The sequence below is a fragment of the Neomonachus schauinslandi genome, chromosome 4 (assembly GCF_002201575.2).
Source record: "Neomonachus schauinslandi chromosome 4, ASM220157v2, whole genome shotgun sequence".
Classification (NCBI taxonomy): Eukaryota; Metazoa; Chordata; class Mammalia; order Carnivora; family Phocidae; genus Neomonachus; species Neomonachus schauinslandi.
The window spans coordinates 145,423,723-145,444,736 of NC_058406.1; the positions used below are offsets into that span (position 1 = coordinate 145,423,723).

At 32.6% G+C, this 21,014-nt stretch overlaps 1 protein-coding gene across 2 annotated transcripts in view; it reads right to left on the reverse strand.

The window, feature by feature from the left end:
• Positions 1 to 2,346: 2,346 nt before the first annotated feature.
• TRIQK (triple QxxK/R motif containing) overlaps positions 2,347 to 21,014 on the reverse strand; it is an 83,754-nt gene continuing 65,086 nt past the window's right edge. For both annotated transcript variants that reach the window (XM_021688389.1, XM_021688388.1), the window contains 2 exons: positions 8,756 to 8,841; positions 2,347 to 3,519 (listed from right to left, as the gene is read on the reverse strand). In XM_021688389.1, coding sequence (XP_021544064.1) covers positions 3,406 to 3,519; positions 8,756 to 8,841 — 200 coding nt within the window. In that variant the 3' untranslated portion in view covers positions 2,347 to 3,405. The remainder of the gene's footprint in view (positions 3,520 to 8,755; positions 8,842 to 21,014) is intronic.

Consider the following 21,014-nt stretch of genomic DNA (forward strand, 5'->3'; position numbering starts at 1 on the left):
GGGTGGTTTTCAACAATACTAAGATAAAAATAACATATTTGATTTCCTAGAAAAGAGCAATCAATGTTTCTGTACTAAGCAAATTTAACACTAGTTGTTTTGGCCTTAAACAGGACCAGGATGAAACATATATGTGTCCCAGAACATTCAATGATCATAAATGTTAAATGCTGAGTTAATCAATATAGTGATTTCTAAGTTTTATTTATTAAATGCAAATAATTTTTGATAATCTCTTACATGCAGCAACTGTACCAGACTCTGAGAGCACTAAAAGAAATTAACTTAAATTTTGACAAGCATTTATTAAATATGTGCAGGTCACTACACTACTGGAATTACAGAAATGAGTAAGAACATATTTTCAGGATCTTGCAATCATTGGTTGGGGTAAAAGTATTTCAGAAAAATTGAAAAGATGGAAAATCTTCAAGTATTTGCCACCTTAAAACAGCAAACTCTATACTGTACTATGATAGGCTTTTTGTTCATTTGTTTTAAAAGAAATCCTGGATGAGGTTATATTTTTACAATATCTCCTCTCAAATGAATCTATAAATGTTTATTTTGCATGCAAAATAAGAACAAGCAACTCTTCAAGCTTCATTCACAGTATTCTATAGGCTATATGTAAAGTCTGCTGCATTAGCTAAAATTTATCCTGCAGAGTATGTTAGCAAATAGATTCTAACATTCTGAAAAGTCATTATAATTTTTCTGTTTTTGTCTCCTGAATTACTCTGAGCAGTGAATTATTGGAGGAGAAAAACCCACGCCTAAAATTTGTGTCTGGTGCCAGTCTTAGATTTATGCCAAACACCACTCACTATTCAGAAGTGTGGTCTGCTGAAAATGTAGGCCAGATATCACCTTTCTATCTTCAAAGATTCAAACCAGATTTTAATCTGGGATTTCTCTACAGACCCCTTCCCAGTTAATGTGAGTTTGAAAAATTTACATTTCATGAAAACAGTGTTGTATAAACATATATTGTCTCAGTTTACCTGCTATTTATTAAAATCAGATTTGAGCCTTTGGGACTTAACGGTTCTCTGGAGCCATCATAAGTCAATTACACAAATGGACTAGCCAGAGTCTCAGGATATCAAGAAAATGAGGTACCCAAACTAGCCTATAATTATACTATCTATAGATTAATACTTATTACTATCAGAAACAACCTTTTTCCCTCAAGAGAACACCTCAAGAACAGAAGGGAAGAGTAACACTTTTTTTTCAGGGTAATGAATTTCAGACATTTCCAAGAGTATACTCATCTATTTTTTTTTTAAATATTTTATTTGACAGAAACACAGCGAGAGAGGGAACACAAGTAGGGGAGAGGGAGAAGCAGGCTTCCCGCTGAGCAGGGAGCCTCATGTGGGGCTTGATCCCAGGACCCCGGGATCATGACCTGGGCCAAAGGCAGACGCTTAACGACGGAGCCACCCGGGCGCCCCACTCATCTATTTTAAATACTGTAAATTCTGTTGTATTTCACTTGGATAGGTATCTAATAAACAATTATTACATATCTTCTCATTTAAATTACTACTGAAATTAGAAATAATCTTTATTTAATATGACTTTTTAACACCATATGGGAGGTAAAATAACTAAATGAAAATTGTTCACGTAAATGTGGTAGGAGTGGGGGAAAAGCAGTATTTCTTGACATGTGGCATGTCACTCAGGAAAGGAAAAGGCCCATCATATCCAAAATGCCAGCTTGGATATTCCCTTGCCACCCACTTCACGAACAGACATACCACATGGCATTAAATGCTGCAACCTTTCCTAAAAATGCCACTTGGATTGGTCTGCTGTGGTGAGTGTATAAGAACTCTTGGTCTGTCTCATGAGTTTGTGATTTCAAGGGGTAGAATCCAGTAAATAACACTGGCTAAATTTTGCCCTCAGATGTTTGGCATAAATGATCTGTGAGGATACTGGAACTTCGGGCTGTTTTCACATTGATGAAATAAATTATGCTACTTGAAAAAATTCTACAGAACATAATGCTACACAGTCATATTCAACTATTTGCAAAAGTCTCAAAGAATATCGAGTGTATTCATCAAAGCTTTCTTCTCTGGGCAAATATGGAAACAATCTTAACATTTTATTTGCTCTTCATAAATACAATGTATATGATATAAAACACTTTGTGCACATGGTTCTAACCATTAATTTTTTATACATCTTTATATAAGGTAGTAACTAACAACTCTGCTGTGGACACATATTTTCTCATTTTCTAAGCTTTATGTATTCATGTGTTTTAAAAATATTTTTAAAAAATCCATTACTGGTAAAAATATTGAATATATTGATTGTTATACTCCAACAAATTCAAAATATCTTGAAAATTTATGTAAACAAAAAAATTACATATGCGAGTAATATGAGACATATATTTTCTATTATTTATTTTTCACAAAACAGTTCTGATTAACTCTCAAGAGACAAAATGTAATTTTGTAAACCAACTTTGAATTGTTTAGGTTTAAGAGACAACCCAAGAAAATTATTCTGAGTAGGTAGGACTTCTGTTACTGTTGTGTGGAAAAAAAAAAAAAAAAAACCTGCACAACTAAACGACAGATTGTTGCATATCTCCCTAACAAGAAGGGCAAACTGGTACTGCAAGCAGCCAGAACAACATAATTAAAATAGAATTCCAAGTTTATATTAATACAATAATAAGTTAATTAAAATCAAGATCAACTGAACTTTCTATTTACACCAGTTCAGACAGCCCAAGAGGAAAGGAACTCTATTTTACAGACATATGTGACTCTTGAGCTTCTGTCATCCAGGTGCCATTTCTGATGGAGCACATGTGCACTGAACAGTTGGCAAAGAAGGAAAAAGATTACTGTAGATGTATGGCAGATAGTCTCTCTAATGATATAAAATATGTCTGGAAAGAAAGCAGGGCTTCTTTGTAAAATGAAAAATTTCCCATGACTTTTCCTTGCTTCTTAGGCTCTGAATGTGATTTGAGAATGTTTCTGTAAATGAGGATATATACTTTTACTTACGACGTATATGGAACAAAAATAGATTTAGTAATCTGTAAGTGATGGAGTTATACACATAAATTGGCTAAGACACCAGAAGAATTTAGGATCTGTTTTCCATTTAATCTAAACGCACCATGAATAGGTTGCTTGTCAAAGTAGAAAGATTTATAAAAGTATCCGGTAGCATACATTATACTCCATTGCTAGGTAAGGTTCTTTTCTTGATATCCTATGCAACTATTTAAAAAGATATTTCTGAAAACTGAAAATACCAGCAGAAAGAATTCAAGATGTTCCAGTTTCAGTACTTTAGAAAGTATTGGTCCCAAGGGGTGCTTTTGTAAAATTATTTCCCTTTAATGCATTGATTGCCGTTCAGCTAATCTTCATCTCCTTCCAGATCAGGGTCAACATCTGTGGACAGTCTGAGATAAAAGAAAGCATAGAAAGCCAGTAGGAGGGCCAATATAGCTGCAAGTACGAGGCCAACTTCCTGAGGAGGGAAAAAAAAAAAAAAGTAGGTTTGAAATTGATGAAAAGAGATTGGTTAATGTTATGAATTTCATCAGAGAAAATAGCGATATAATTCCATCATCTAGAATAATAATTTGAACCTAATTAATCACATTCTTTTTGTTTAACACTTCTTGTCATTTAGTAAAGTAACTTATTTTGTACTTGACAATACCAACTGCAATGACAAGTACATCAGTGGGTGACTCATTTCTATTATTATTCCTATGTAATTTGTGCTTTTCTAATAGTAAAATTAAACTTTATAATTTTGATATATTTGCATAGTTTGAATATCAAGATGTTGGGTGCAAGCAGTGTAGTTTGTGCCAACACAGTTTCTCTCTTCTCTATTTGAGTATCTTTAACTTTATTTGTTGCTTCAATTAATTTGTTATTAGTTTCAGCTTTAGGACATGATTTTAAAATATGTATCTTTCTTTTTCTAATAGGAAGAAACTGCTATTATAGCCAGTTTCTAAATTATGTCTCTGTAAATCTTTATTAAATATTATTTTGTTGAAACTAAATTTAAACTCTAAATTCCATAGTTTATAACGTGGGGGAACAAAACTGAAGACTCTTAGTTCACGAAGCAAGATACAGTATAATTTATCAGAACTGTGAAGGGTGATTCTGAATATTTCATTTGGTGATTTGATGTGGGTTATATTAATTATCTTAAAATAGTAGCCAAAAATTTACTACATATATTATGGCAAAAATCCTATTATCTCTTAAGAAGTCCATAAACTTCATATTTATATGAAATATAGAGTGTGCAGTATACAACACACACAGACTTACACACATACCATTAAGGAATATTCTCGATATTAACATAGCATTTGGCTAAAAAGATCAAAAAAGAGCAACTAGTGCCAGTTCCATATCCTAAAGAGCCTAATATGCCTTTCTAATTTTCAATTGTGTATCACACCCATTCCCAGCATTGTTTTATGGAGAAGCAAGTTGTTTGCATTTACGTGAATATATTTTACATTTCATCAGAATGTAAAATTACTAATTCAACATATGCTACCTAATAAACTTTAAAAACATTAAAATGAATTTGGTTTATAATCGACATGAAATTTTTACCTGGATGTTGAAATTACAAATGGGCACTTTATACAGATATTTAGCTTCAAATTTACATTTATTTAGATTTCCAAGCTATGAAAATAAATATTGATAAAAATCAGGGGGTTGATAGACTCAGTGTCAACTATTTTAATCTAATACATCAATATAATGTCAAATGAAAGTGAATTTTTCTTTGTTGCAGTTGGAACACTTCAGCATCTCAAAAGGGCATGGCAGCATCAGACAGGTTTCATTTATATTCCTATATCCACAGCTGTGCTCCCAGACCCATCTGGTTACACAGCTACTAATTTTAAGAGGATGTAATAAACAAGTGACACACAACTGCAAACTCCATCTGTTCTGTATAGTGGACAACAAAACTGTTTAACAGCAGTCACCATTCATGCAAGCTGAAAGCAAGAATAAAGTTTTTACTCTTGATTGGAGGCCAACATCCACATCTCATTTGATAATCACCTCTAACTGCTGCTTTTCAACTGCTCCTTGTCCCTTCAAAAAACTCTCTATCATCTTCACGATATATTTTCAGGCTATCCAGAGGCATGAAAATGGGTTTTAAGGGTAAGAAGCCAAGAACCTTCATAGAATACAACTCCAGAGGATCCATTAATTCAATGAAGTCTACTGAATATATGGTGGAGGGGGTAGGGTTAAAGAGTATTAAATGGGAAGGAATAGCATCATTTAAAAAAAAAATGCCCCATACTGTTGTGGGGACTGAATGTATAGAGGTTAAACAACGATAACATTTGAAAATACTGCTTGCAGGATACTGGTGACACTAACCATAACTTAGAGATCTGTAGGCATTTATGACCCCCCACCCCCTGGCCATTTTTAGTTTTACATCCGAAATCACAAAAAAAGAAGAAATAACGTTTCCAGATGTCTCATCCCAAGAGGTTGTTCGCGGAATCTGGTTGACACTTGAAGATTTTATTTATGTAACAGATAAATTAAATTTTTGATACTTACTCTTTTATTAGATTACACCTTTCAAATAAACCTTTCAAATGAACTAATTAATTAACAAATATGAATTATCTTTTTTCTTCTAAATACTAGGAAATATGGGTATTTACATTCTAAAAAATTTTTAATGAAGTTGTAATTCTTAAAAAATAATCTAACTGAACAGCAACCAAATAGGAAATCTTAATTGTGCTAATATTTTTTAGGTAGCACTCATTACTGGATCACAAATTATAACATTTTGTTTACATTGGTAAGACACAGGAAATAAAATAGCTTCTAAACAGAAATTAATTCTAGATTTTGACACAATAATATTCACATCTTATTCTGAATCATTACTGTTCTCCCAAAACATTTTCAATTACTAAACATATGTTTACAAAAAGGCACTAAAAGTCTTTGAGCATAAAGACTGTATTGTGTATTCCTTACATCTCCAGTCCTAGATCTCTCAGTCAATACTGTTGATTTGATTTTATGTGGTAATGAAATCTGGAAGTTATTTCTTGTATAAATTCCTCCCAGATGATCCTGTCTTGGTCATCTTTCTTTCTATAGGTTCTACAACATTGTAATACTTACAGCATTTCTAAACAAAAAATGAAGGATTGAATAAGATTTAGATAACATATATATGAAGTATATTAAAGTCATGCAATACTTTGAAAACTTTACAACAGCAAAATCAGTATCTCCACAGCAAAACTAAGAACATTTTATAATATGCAATATAATAACACAATGCAGCCTGAGTTGAAGTGGGGGATCTTAAGGCCACTGACAAACAACCAAGGAAGTCTTATTTGTACAAACCAGCAATGGCTAATTCAAAGAAATATTTTCTCAATCAGCTAACAATTCATAAGTGAATTTGATGTCCTGGGTTCAATGTTAACTGTTTTTGTGGTATTATTTAACTCTTCTGACAACCCTGTGAGGTAATGGCATAATCGCTTTTGCAAATATGTCAGGTTAGACTTAGCTAGATCATGACAACAGGAAGAGGCAAGAGGAATGTGTTCCTAGGCCTCTTTCTTCCGTGTTCAGTGTTGTCATGGCTGGCATTTTTCTATTCCATGCAGCTGTTCATATTTTCTATAGATTTAAATTATTTTAAGAGCATAACTATGATTCATTTTAAAAATAAGCAGTAAAGTGATAAAATACTATAATATTATGGTCATCCTATATCAACTAGATAAGAGTCAAACATGTTTGATGTTCATTAGTCCTTAGTTGCTTCTCTGACATTATCAATATGGATAAAATCACTCACTGGGGAAATTAAACAGCAATAAATGGCAATTGCTGAAAGAAACTTCGTTATTTAAAATCCTATGCTAAAATGACAAGGCAATCAAAGTTTGACAGAGCAAACTAATTAGTATGCCAGATTTGAAATGTAAAACACCTCCATGGTTCTGATTCTAAAAAGTTTCATATCATTTTAATGGGCTCTTCATATAATTTTTCAAGCAAAGTGGCCAATGCTTAAAGTTAAGGTTTTTGTTTTCCACAGGTTTACAAATCAAAATGATATGTTAGCTTATTAAAAAGGAGCTATGTTCAGATGTCGTTAGAAATTCTTCTGTACATGCATTAAATCATAAATTAAATCTAAGAAAAACTTTTTTCTCAAAAAAATAAGCAAATTCTGCATTGTTTATAAAATGATATTAGATAATTGTATTATAAGGCAGATTTATCTGATACTAGTCATTTCCTCAAATTAAAATAATAACAAAAATTATAAGAGCAAATAAAGAGAATGTATATATATTAATAAATGAATGGTTGCACCATTTCTCAAATTCTGATTTATAGCTATTCATTATATTGTGCCACAAGTGGATTTTGCTACCCCAATATCTTTCTTTAAAAAAAAAACCCCAAAACCAAAACAGAGAGATAAAAGTGAGTGACATAGTGCCTTGGTGGAAAATTACAAATAATGCTCTCACTATAAGAGACAATCACCAGGTAACTAACTGTACAATAAAGAAAGAAAAAAAAACCCTAACTAATGCTTTTAGAAATATCATGTCATGGAAATAATTTTAAAGATGAATAAAATTTCATGTGAAATTAGAAGAAAACTTCAAAAGATTAATCATCTCTCTTTTCAAAAAAAGGCAATTTACTTTTTTTTTCATTAAAAACTGACACACAGCACTAACTGAGGGGATTGTGTTGTGAAAACATACCGTATCACACAGCAATGCTTGATCAAAATCAGCAATCAAGAGTAAAAAGAAGGCAGTGTTTCGTGATCATAATAGAAAATTCTGGAAGACAACCAAATATATCTGGCAGTTCAACAGCTGTTACAGCCTAGTAGTAATACCTTGGCATTTGCTATAAGCTATAACTTAGAAAAATTGATTTTTCATCTGCCAGATAAAAACCAAAATCTCCTTTTAACATTTTAATATTTAAATAAAGTATATACTAGTCACTTTAATTTTACACATTTGACAGTAGAACCATCAAGTTAATTTTTGTATTTATAGTTTGATTCACCTCTAAATACTTGGCAAAAAATTGACATGAGTAATAATGTAAACGTAATTTTGGTGAACTTCATTGTGCTAGCACATTGGATTAATATCTGCTAACATCATTCTCAGATGCATTTATCCCTCTTAAGCAGTTAAAACACTGGTTTTCTAAAAGAACAAGTTTGGGGACATCATTAGAATTTCATCATAGAGAGTACTGACAACAATAATAATACACAGAGTAAAATTACATATATTAATGATCTAAGTACATATAATTATAACTAAAATTTCAATAACCATAAAATTAAATTTATTGAAATTAAAAGAAGTTTTTTATTCAGGCCACATAAATCACTGAAATATTTGAACAATATACACGGTAGCTAGAGGAAAAAATAAATTGCAACTTTCTGTATCACTGGTTTTCTTATGTGACATTGTGTTTTATTTTAAGACCTGATCAGAATGATGTTTCCCATTAAGTAAATTCCTTTAAAAACCTTCAATTCTGGCATTGACTTTGATTTTGAAATGTCATAAAACATTTAGCATTCAACATTTATGCAATTCAGCTTTAGAAAATAAAATGGCATGCATATATCAAATTTTAAAGTTACCAAATACAGGTACCTTTATCCCTATTGCTGTTTTCTTTGCTTCTGCTTTTAATTTGGTTGCTCGTAAAATAGGTTTGGTTTTTTTATAATCTTGTTTACCTAGAAAGAAATAATTTCAGGCAATGAGCTATGCTTATATATAATTCAAGTTTAACAGCCATCTGAAATGTCAAAGAATGTTTAAATACAGTAAGACTGGGACACAGAGTTGCGAAGTAGCTCCCAGTTTTGGAAACCATAAACTTGTCACCCTAAGGTCAACATCTCCTCTCTTAATTTTCTGCAGGAAGAAGATCCAACAGACATCTTTGATTTGGTGTGCAGTGAAGAGCTAAAAAGATAAAAACTAATTTTAGGGAGTAGGATGTTTAAGGTAAAGACAGTAAACCTTTCGGAAGCATTTAGAAACAAATGGGTAAATGAGTATACATAAGATCCCATTAATAGGTAAGTTAACTTCATCTTCTTACATGAAGAATAAGAGCTCCTTATAAATTTATTTTATTAGGGATATATAAAATACCCAAATAATCAATTTGAGGAATATCCTCAAGTTTTCTGTAAGAAACTAAGGAAAGTTAAGTAAATACTTAACTTTCAGTCACTGAATTCATTAGAAAAATACATTTTTAACTTTGTTTGCTCTTAAGAGAGGACAGAATAAATATGGCTAAATAAAAGATGTAGGAAAGCTACATTTAGATATTAGTTCCAATCTTCTCTACCACATTTCACAGCCAAAGACGAACAAAACTAAGTTAGTTAACATCACCAAATTTCCTTTTTTGTGTACCACTTGATGACTAATGAGTAACAAACCTGAGTTTGCGTGTAACCTGTATGTAACTAATGAGTTACATAACTTGTGAAGAAAATAGATTTAACATAACAAAAAACAAGAGTAACAAAAACTTTGACTAGAATAATATACTCTTTTGTTAACCAAAAGAACTTTTAACTAAGAACTGGGTCAATGGGTCTCAAATACAGCATATCACTCTGTGTGGGAGTTAGCATAAAACCATGTAATCTCTCTTTTAGTTTGCCTTGTTTCTATCTTACTCCCTTTCCTTCATGATTGGTTCCTTTCCAAATCTTACCTCTATATCTCCTTTATGTAAATAATACAACTTCCAACTTTAAGTTCCACATCTTCCTCACATTGAAATAAATCTGAACACAATTGATCTACACTACAGTATATCATAAAAAGTTAATGTGCAATAAAATGTCTTTGTTAATGATTCAAAAGTGCCTTTAAAATCCATATAGATTTTTAGAATTAGAAATGTCAGGGAGAAGTTAGTCAAAAGGATAGGAGTAATGAAGAAATGCTCTATTTGTGTTCATTAGACACATAAAAGTGTTTGGCTGAAGAGCTACGTATTGGTTTTTTGTTTTTTGTTTTTAAAGACCAGTGTATGCTATTTCCTTAACTGCTATCATATAGCAGTCATTCTGGATCTACGAACATGCAGAAGCTTAATAAATATTATTTGATGGGATAAGGTTTAATGATCCATAAATGAACCAATTGTAAAAATGTACATCAAATTATCTAAATTTAAATTGTGGAATGAAAAAACTGCAGAAAAATATTACTCTGACCCATTTTAAATTAGCAACATTTAATTTTGCTGAAAAAGCCTTGACAAGTATTCACTCTGATTTCACATCTCAACAGTCAAACTATTCATGTCATTATTCCTGCTGAGATACAAACAGTTCAGAACAATGAAAATGGTGACACATCAAATGCCTCCACTCAGGGTTACAAAGCAAATTTCTAAGGAGAATCTAAAGAGAAATTTGAAGATTATAGATCTGAGGCCAAAAAGTCATTTCTTGTTTTCTCTTATATATACCCTATAATAATCTCTGGGTGCAATGGGAAAAAATAAATGGAAAAAGGATTATCTTAACCCAAATGTTTTACATACACATACGCATTATTCTGGATGATGTGTCTGCCATAAGACAGATTCAAATATACCTCAAAGAGTCAAGGTTAAAGTGAGAATTTATCATTCTACTTCACTTGCCATATAACTTATTGGTTAAATAATGTGTTCCATTTCAATTCAACTCCTGTATCTCTTAGAGAATAATACCTCTAAATTCATATTAAAGTTGACGTGAACATTTGAAACTGTATTTATAATAAATAGATGGTTTTAAAAATTATTGACACCTGGTACTTTCCAAATAGTGCATCTGTCAGTAGTTTAGCATTCTGCTTGCTAACTATGATATCCAAAAGTACATACTGAAAAACGAGGTTTCAGTCTATTAAGTGAAAACGTTTACAGGGGCATCTGTTCTTTATAACTAAAACTAGATACTTCTATTATACCTAAAGAAGTTTTCAACATTTAAATTTTTTATGGCTTCAAGAAGGATACCTATGCCTTCACAATTGTAAAAAATGTAAAATATAGAAGCCCCTGACTTCTGAGTACTTAGAAAAAAATACATATATATGTATATATACGTGCATATATATATAATATATGTATGTATATAACATATATAATAATCTAGATTTTATATGTAGATGGATTCTTAGACATAGTTGGGTCTGATTTTGGTTATATCAATAATGCAATAACCAAAGTAGCTGTTTGACAATTGCTCATTACCTTTTATATGAGAAGAAACCTGGAGAATTCAAGCCTATGAAGCTAATCTGGGGACTCAATTATTTAGTTTCTCTGTTTAATGACACCATTCATCATATTTCTGTATTTTCATTTCCTATGGCATAGTTTAAGCAACAAAAGCCTTTTTTCTCCATCTCCAAGCTTCCTGATTGAGTGATTTATGCTTCCTCTCTCTAATATAATCTTATAATACTACTTTATTATATTTTATTCTTAAATTATCACAATGAAATTGACTTTTTTTTTCCTTTTGGGATACAGTTCTATGAAATTTAATGCTCTTCTATAGATTCATGTAACTACTACCATAATCACAGTATAGAAGAATTCTATTTCAAAAAACTCCCCATGCTATCCTTTCATATCCACGCCTCCTCCCAGCCCTAATTTCTGGCAATCACTGAGCTACTATCCATTTCTATAGCCGTGTCTTTTCAGTAATATGGCAATAACATGACAATGGCTTCTTTGATTCAGCATAAGGCCTTTAAGTTTTACCCAAGTTGTATGAATCACCGATTCATTCTTCTCTATTGTTGATTAATATTCCATTATATGAAGGTACCAGAGTTTGTTATTCATTCACTCACTGAAGTGCTTTTCGGTTATGTATAGTATTTGGCAAGTACAAGAGCTACCTATAAGCACAGGTGTATGGGTTTTTACATGAACACAATTTTTCAATTTATCTAGAGTAGGACTACTGAGTCATATGGTAAGTATATATTTAACTTTGTAAGAAACTACCAAACCATTTTCCAGAGTGGCTATAACATTTCATATTCCCACCAGGAATGGATCAGAGTTCTGGTAGCTTTGTATCAGAACTTGTATTAGTATTATTACATCTAGATTATCTAGATTATCTAACTGTTTATAGTATTCCTTTATAATCCATTTTATATTAAGATTGATAGTAATGTACTCTGTTTCATTAATGATATTAGTAATCTGAGTGTTCTGTGGTTTTTTTTTAACAGTGTTAAAGGTTTTCAATCATGTTGATCTTTCTAAACAAACTTTTGGCTTTATTGATTTTTTTTTATTGTTTTTCTCTTTATGTTTTTTCCACTTTAATCCTTATTATTTTCTTTTCTTCAGCTTTGGGTTTAGTTTGCTCTTTTCATATTCTAACTTGTCTAGGCAGAAAGTTAGGTTATTGATTTGAAATCTTTCCTCTTTATAAACATAGTGTTTAACAGGTGTAAATTGCCATCGAAGTACTGCTTTAGCAGCATCTCATAAATTAGCAAGGAGAGGAAAAAAGTTACACACAGAAAACATATGTAGACTTCTATTATATTTATCTATGTGGTTACCTTTACTGGTGTTAGGTTTTTGCTGTTGTTGTTGCTTTCTGTATATGGATTTGACTTACTATCTTGTGTACTTCCATTCCAGCCTCAAGGACTTCCTTTAGTGTTTCTTGCAGGGCAGGTGTGCTATTAACAAATTATCTGGTTTTGTTTATCCAAAAATATCTTAATTTCTCCCTTTTTTAAAGGACAGTTGTGCTGGATATAGAATTCTTGGCTGGCCATCTATTGCTTTCAGCACATCATATGTAATATGTTACTTTTCTCTTGCTGCTTTCAACAATCATTCTTTATGTTTGACTTTCAACAGTTTGACTATAATGTAGCCCAGTGTAGATCTCTTTGAGTTTATCCTACTTGAAATTTATTGAGGTTCTTGGATAAAAAAATCAAACTCTATGGTGACTAACATAACATAATTTAAAAAAAGGCAAAACTACTAAAAAAAATCAAAGTGTTTCATCAAATTAGGGAAGTTTTTGGATATTATTTTTTCAAATACCCTTTCTGACCCTCTCTCTTCTCCTCTCATTCTGGAAGTATTGTTGTACATAGGTTGGTATGACGGATGGTGTCCTACAGGTCTTTGTGTCTCTGCTCATTTTTTGTCATTCTTCATTCATTCTTTTTTCTTCATGTTCCTCAGAAAATCTCAATTAACTTTTCTTCATGTTCCCTGATTCTTCAGTCAGTTCACATCTGCTGTGACGTCCTTCTAGTGAAATTTTTATAATCATTGTATTTTCCAAATCCAGAATTTCTATTTGCTTTTTAAAATACACATAATTTATATTTCTGTAATGAGGTGCATTATTTTGTGAGGTATTGTTCTCATATTTCAATTCTTTAGACAGGATTTTCTTTAGTTTTTTGAACATATTTCAAAGGGCTGACTTAAAGTCTCTGTTCAGTAAGTCCAAGATATGACCTTTCTTAGAAATAAGTTCTATTATCCTTTTTTGTGTATGGAGCACACTTTGCTGATTCTTTATGCATTTTATAATTCTTGTAGAAACTGGACATATCAAATAATGTAATGTGGCAACTCTGCAAATCATATCTCCCCTATAATGTTGTTGCTGCTGTTTGTTTTTCTTTTGTTGGTTTTTTTGTTTGTTTTTTTAATGACTTTTATGGTCTAATTCTGTAAAGTCTGTATTGTTGTCATATGCAGCCACTTAGCTTAATGTTCATCTAAAGACTGGACAAATATTCTCTTAAATGCTTTGAACCAAAGTCTTCCAGCTTTGCTGGGGAGCTGTGTGGAGTATATATGTTGGTATATATTTATATGTTGGTATATATTTTCCAAGCTCTGACAGGAGTTTTTAGTCCTGTCTTAGCCTTCACTTCCTGCTAGCTTCCTCAAGGTCAGCAAGAAGTGAGAAATTTTACAGCCTTTTCAGGTCTTTATTGGGCAAACCACAGGCTTGTGGCTTTCTAGATTTCCAGAAATCTATGTTGGAGATTTTTAAAGACCCTACGGACATCTCATTCCCAGTTTTTTAATATTTTTAGGACAGCCCCCTGCTAGTCCCAGCTAGTAATGCTACTTCAAGTAGTTGCAATGTTAAAAACTTGCCACTGACTGTGTCCAATTCTGGGAGAGGGCTCTTCACACAGAGTGAGCTCTAAGTCTAGTCAAATAAGGACAAGTTTTGAGAATGAGGCTTTTCAGTGAGTTACCAGACAGGTCAGATAGGGACAATTTTCTGAGGATGGAGTGTTGCATAGCTCCAAACACATTCTGCCTTCTCCATTGACTGCAGGGCACTGTTTTTTCACAACTACAATAGTTGCAAGGATGAGCAGAGAAAGATGGAATTAAGATCAGTTAAAACCCAACAAAGCCTAATGTGCTTACTGAGATTCAGTAAGCAAGGAAAGAATTATAAAAGTGAATAGACTGGTGTAGCACAGGTGTGTTTTCCTTAAAAATGCCAGGCAAGACATTGTTGTCCCTATTGGATGTATGTTATTATAGCTTAATAGTTTTGCAATAAAATGTGAAAGGCACATGCATAGTTAGGAGTATTATACTCTTGTTACTGAAACTTTAGATTCGTGATAAAAACTACAACTTATCTTTAGATAATATCTGTGATTTAGTTGTGAAATAAAATTTCCTACTACTCTTCTCTCCAGTTTTGTGACTGGTTTAAAAAATTGAAGAGTATCCTGAAGTTGCTAGATCTGTACTATTAAAAAGTTACATTATTATTTTTAACTATTCATGTTATAATAGGATTTTCTTGATATTGTGAAACCAAAACAAAGTACAGAAAAACATGTAATGTTCAGGATGATACATTATGACAAATGCCATTCTTAATCCCCAATCTCAATGACCACCATCAAAACAGCCATAACATTCTCTTTAATTCTCTCTAAAATAACTACATATAATTTAAACTTATGAGATTTATTTATACTAATAAAATGCCATCTTTGTATGTTTAAATTAAAGTTCCAAAATTAATATTCTAGTACAAAATTCTATAATATGGGAAACTGCTTTTATGGCTTGGTAAGAATACAGATTCTATTATCCATTATGTATAGTTCTTAATAAGGAAAATACATTTAAATAATTGCATTACTAAGATTACCAATCCAAACAGAAAATTTCTCTAAAAAATCATGACATGGAGAGTTAAAATTCCTTCAAATCAATCTGAGATTCTTAACAAATAGAGAGTGTGCCAATGTGAATTACTCATTACAAAACTCCTTTTGCATATAAAATTCTAGATCATTCTTGGGGAGAAAGTGAAAAAGTCCTCCCCAATTACGATAATGATACAGCTAAATAATACACTTAGAACAATAAAATAAATTTATTTTTATATGAATACCTGGATTTACAAGAACTTACATAAGGCAAAAATACACTTAGGATGTGTGGCTTTAGTATTTATTCTGTAATAGATTTTAGCTTTTTTTTTTTTTTTCAAAATGAATCTGGATTTAATGTGGAAAAATGGACATTTCAAAATTAAGAAATATTAAAACTTGCATTTTCACACAGGAAAATATGTGATAAAATTGCTCTTTAAACTAATCTCAGCACTGATTCCCAAATTATTAGTATATGCACATAGTTACTGAGTAGAAGGTAAAATCTCTGAAGTAAGGTTATTTTGGCTAGCAAGTAACAAAATATTAATAATTTTCCTCAGGAAACAAGAAAAATATAAGAAAAAATATATATAATAGTTTACTATTTTCACCTGCATCCAAAATTTTAATTGCATAAGTCATTTTTTTTTTGCATAAGTCATTATTTTTTAAGGTTAGTAGAGAGAATTGCCAGAACCTCTGAGAATAGTGTGACATTAGAACATATCACTGAATATAAGTTTTCCTAGTTAATCTTGTACCTATTTAAGCATAATTGAAAATGTTCCCTTATGGTCATGAGAATTTTTATATTGTTTTCTAAACAACTCTTTCATTCATTCATTCATTCATTCATTCATTCATTCAAAACTATTTACTGGGGGATGCCTGGCTGGCTCAGTCAGTAGAGCATGTGATTCTTGATCTCAGGGTTGTAAGTTTGAGTCCCACGTTGGGTGTGGCGATTACTTAAAATCTTTATAAAAAATTATTTGTTGAGCACTTACCATGTAACAAACAATATTCAAGCTACTAAATATACAGTAGTGTGAGCAAAACAGACCAATTGCCTATTATCCTTGTTAAAAGATAAATAATAAGCAAAAAAAAAAAAAGTTCAGTTTTCCAGGTGATAAAAAGCACTAAAAAGAAAAACAGAGTTGGTGAGGGGCAGAAAATAAAAGGGAGAGAAGTATTGTTTCAGATAGAGTGGTCAGGGAAGGCTTCCTTGATAATGCCACTTGGCATTATTACTTGATGTCACTCGACCAGATACTTAGATGACTTTAGGGAGGAAGTCATGTTGATATCTGGTAGAAGCAATTCCAAATACTGGGAAAATCAAAGTGCAAAGACTCAGGAAACATGAATGCTTAGAGGGCCAAAATGTCACTCTAGTCTCTCAAGTCAGAAAAAGAGCTTTATAGGTAATAAAATAAAAGTACGAGAGTAAGGTCAGCATCATGGCAGCATAAGTTGTTCCTTTTTTCCTTGCCCTTTCATTTACAACTAATTAGACATCCATAACCAAAGAAAAGCCCCTCTGCAGCACATGCCAGGACACTCAAGAGACCCATTTATTCATGCACCCAAAAGTGGGTGGACTGGATAGCAGAGGGGGCAGTGGAGCAAGGGGAGTTGCACCAGAGGTGGCAGCTGCAGAGAAGACTGCTGCAGGTTTGGCTATGGGCCAGCACAATCTTTCTGGCAGAAGAGGTGGAGGGTGAAGGTGGTAAATGGGGTCTGCCCAGTTTTGTGTTTTGCAGCTGAGGAATCCATTGCTCTCTCTTAGGAGGGAAGTAGACAGACAAAAAGAACTGAAGGAAAGTGTCTCCTGCTGTCTGCCTCAGGGTTCTGGCAATAGAATCAGCCACATTCCTCTGGGAATCCTTCTTCCACAATCATGGAACCCTCAATAGAGCTGTGGACACACCCACAGCCCCAAGAGCTAAATACACACCTACCACCACTCTGCCACCAGCCTTTTTTTTTTTTTTTAATGCCTGGACTCCCAACCTTAGCACAAAGTCAGCTCTGATAAGAAAAACCAAAAGATTATGCTATGCCACTACCTTCTGGAAGGCAAAAAGAAGGCTCCTAATTACCAACCTGTTGAACTATTAGAATCACATTAAACAAAATCTTGACTAAATAAGAAAGGTGGGCACTATTTTCAGAAGCACTTTTCATCAAAAATGAGAAATCATGATAATATATCACTAAAAGAAAATGACAATTTCCCTGCAACTGAACCCAAAGATATGGAATATTGCAATCTAATGGATAAAAGAATTCAAAATAGCTGTAATGAAGACATTCAATGAGCTACAAGAAAACTCAGAAAGGCCATAAAAAGATTTCAGGAATAAAATTCACAAACAAAAGGAGTACTTTACCAAAAAGATTGAAATTCTAAATAAGAACCAAACAGAAATTCTGGAGGTAAAGAATTCAATAAATGAGATAAAGAATGTATTAGAATGCATGTAAGTACAGCAGATCAGATGGAAGAGAGAATTCACAAGCTAGAAAACAGGCATCTAGAAATGATTCAGGTAGAAGATGAGAAAGAACTAAGATTTTTAAAAAGTGATGAAATCCTACAAGAGCTATCAGACTCCATTAGAAAAGCCAATGTAAAAATAATGGATATTTCAGAAGAAGAGAGGGAAAAGAGGGCAGAGAGTTTAATTAAGTAAGTAATAGCTGAGAACTTCCCAAATCTGGGAAGGAAATGGATATAATTCCATGAAGCTTATAGAACACCTTATTACTCAATGCAAAAAAAACCTCCAAGACACATTTTATTAAAACTGCTGAAAGTCAATGAAAAGAATTTTAATGACAGCCAGGGAAAAAAAGACAGTAACCCACCAAGGAATGCCTGTTAGATTATGAGTAGATTTCTCAGCAAAAACTCTACAGGTCAGGAGACAATGGAACGATATATTTAAAATATTGAAAGATAAAAACTGCCACCCAAGAATACCCTCCCTGGCAAAGTCATCCTTCAAATATAAAGGAGAAATAAAGGCTTTCCCAGACAATTAAAGTTGAGGAAGTTCATTGCTACTAGACTTGCCATATAAGAAGTGTTGAAATAAGCACTTCAAGCTGAAAAGAAAGGACAAAAGGACATAAAACTGATTAAGGTGATAAGAAGTCAGTCAGAATTAGATTTAGAATCTTTTTTAAAATAGGGGCACCTGGGTGATTCAGTTCATTGAGTGTCTCGACTCTTGATTTCAGCTCAGGTCATGATCTCAGGGCCCTGGGATCAGCTTTGCATCGAGGCTCCATACTCAGGAGGGAGTCTACCTGAGCATTCTCTCTCTCTCTTCCTCTGCCCCTCCCCCTGCTCGAGTTCTCTCTCTCTGTCAAATATATAAATAAATCTTTTCTTTTAAAAAATAATCTTTTAGAATATATTAAACTCTTAATTATAGCAGAAAGGTAAAAGGAAAAGAACATGAAAAATATGGCTACTACAACTTGGTAAGAACATCACAGTGTAAAAGAGATCATTTGTGTCATCAAAAATATAAAAGGGGAAGAATGAAATGACAGAACCCTTACAGCAAATGAAGATAAACTGCTATCAGCAGAAAAAAAAAGACTGTTTTATTCATCAAATTTTTTTTACAAACCTTGTAGTAACTACAAAACAAAAATTTAGAGGAGAGGCATGAAACAAAAACGGGAGACAAAGCAAATCATCACAGAAAACCACTAACTTAAAAAGACAGAAAAAGAAGATGAAAGAAACAATGGAAAGGGCGCCTGGGTGGCTCAGTTGGTTAAGCGACTGCCTTCGGCTCAGGTCATGATCCTGGAATCCCGGGATCGAGTCCCACGTTGGGCTCCCTGCTCAGCAGGGAGTCTGCTTCTCCCTCTCCCGCTCCCCTCTCTCATGTGCTCTCTCTCTCTCATAAAAAAAAAAAAAAAAGAAACAATGGAAAGACAGAGTAACCAGAAGGCAAAAGATAAAATGACTGTAGTAAATCCTTACCTAGCAATAATCACTCTAAATGTAAAGGGATTGAACTCACCAATCAAAAAGCAGAGTGGCCAAATAGGTTAAAAAAAAACCACACACACAAACACACACATACAAGTCCCAACTATATGCTGCCTACAGGAGACTCATCTCAGCTCTAAAAACACACACAGGTTCAAAGTGAAAGGGTGGAAGATGATATTCCAAGCAAATAGAAACCTAAAGAAAGTAGGTGTAGCCATACTTACATCAGACAAAATATACTTCAAGACAAAAAAGTAACAAGACACAAAGAAGGTCATTATACGATGACAAAGAGATCAGTACCTCAAGAAGATATAACAGTTGCAAATGTATATGCTCCTAACATTTGAGCACCAAGATATATTATTAAGTAAATAATAACAGATCTTAAGGAAGAAATAGATGATAATATAATAATTGCAGGGGACTTCAATACCCCATTATACAGTAATGGATAGATCACCCAGACAGAAAATCAACAAAGAAACTTTGTAATGAACCACACTTTACAACAATGGGCTTAATAGACATATACAGAACATTCCATCCAATAGCACCAAAATAAACATTCTTCTCAAGTGCACATGGAACATTCTCCAGCTTAGATCATATGATAAGTCACAAAACAAATCTTAGCAAATTTTAAAAAATTGAAATAATACCAACTATCTTCACTGATCACAATGGAATGAAACTAGAAATCAACAACAAAAAGAAAGTGAGAAGATTGATAAATATGCGGAAACTAAACAACACACTTCTAAACAAACACTGGGTCAAAAAAGGAATCAAAAGGAAATTAAAAAAAAAAAACTGAAACAAAAATAAAATGGAAAAACAACATACCAAAACAGTCAAATAGTGTTTCAAATCAAATAGTGTGGTTTGCAGCAAAAGCAGTTCTGAGAGGAACGTTTATAGCAGTAAACATATATTAGGAAAGTAGAAAGACCTCAAACAACATAACTTTACACCACAAGAAATTAGAAAAAAAATAAATAAATAAAGCGTAAAGTTTGCAGAAGGAAGGAAATAATAAGGATCAGAGCAGAAATAAATGAAACAGAGACCAGAAAAACAATAGAAAAGATCAATGAAACTAAAAGCTGGTTCTTTGGAAACATAAACAAAATTAACATAACCTTTATCTAGACAAAGGAAAAAAAAGAGAAGACTCAAATAAGTACAATTAGAAAGGAAGAGGAGACATTAAGCTGATACTACAGAAATATGAAGGAGACCTCTACGAACAATGATTTGCCAACAAGTTACCTAACTTAGAAGAAACGGATACATTTCTACAAACTCACAACCTACCAAGACTAACTCAGGAAGAAATAGAAAACATGAACAAACTAATGAGTAAAGAGACTGAATCAGTAATCAAAAAACTCCCAACACAGAAAACTCAAAGACCAGACAGCTTCACTGGAAAATTCTACTGAACATTTAAAGAATCAACACCAATCCTCCTCAAACTCTTTCACACTCTTCCCAACTCATTCTATGAAGCCAGCATTACTTAGATACCAAAACCAGATAAGGATACCACAGTAAAAGAAAATTATAGACTAATATCCCTGATGAATATAGATGCAAAAATTCTTAACAACATATTGGCAAACTGATTTCAAGAATTCATTAAAAGAATTATAT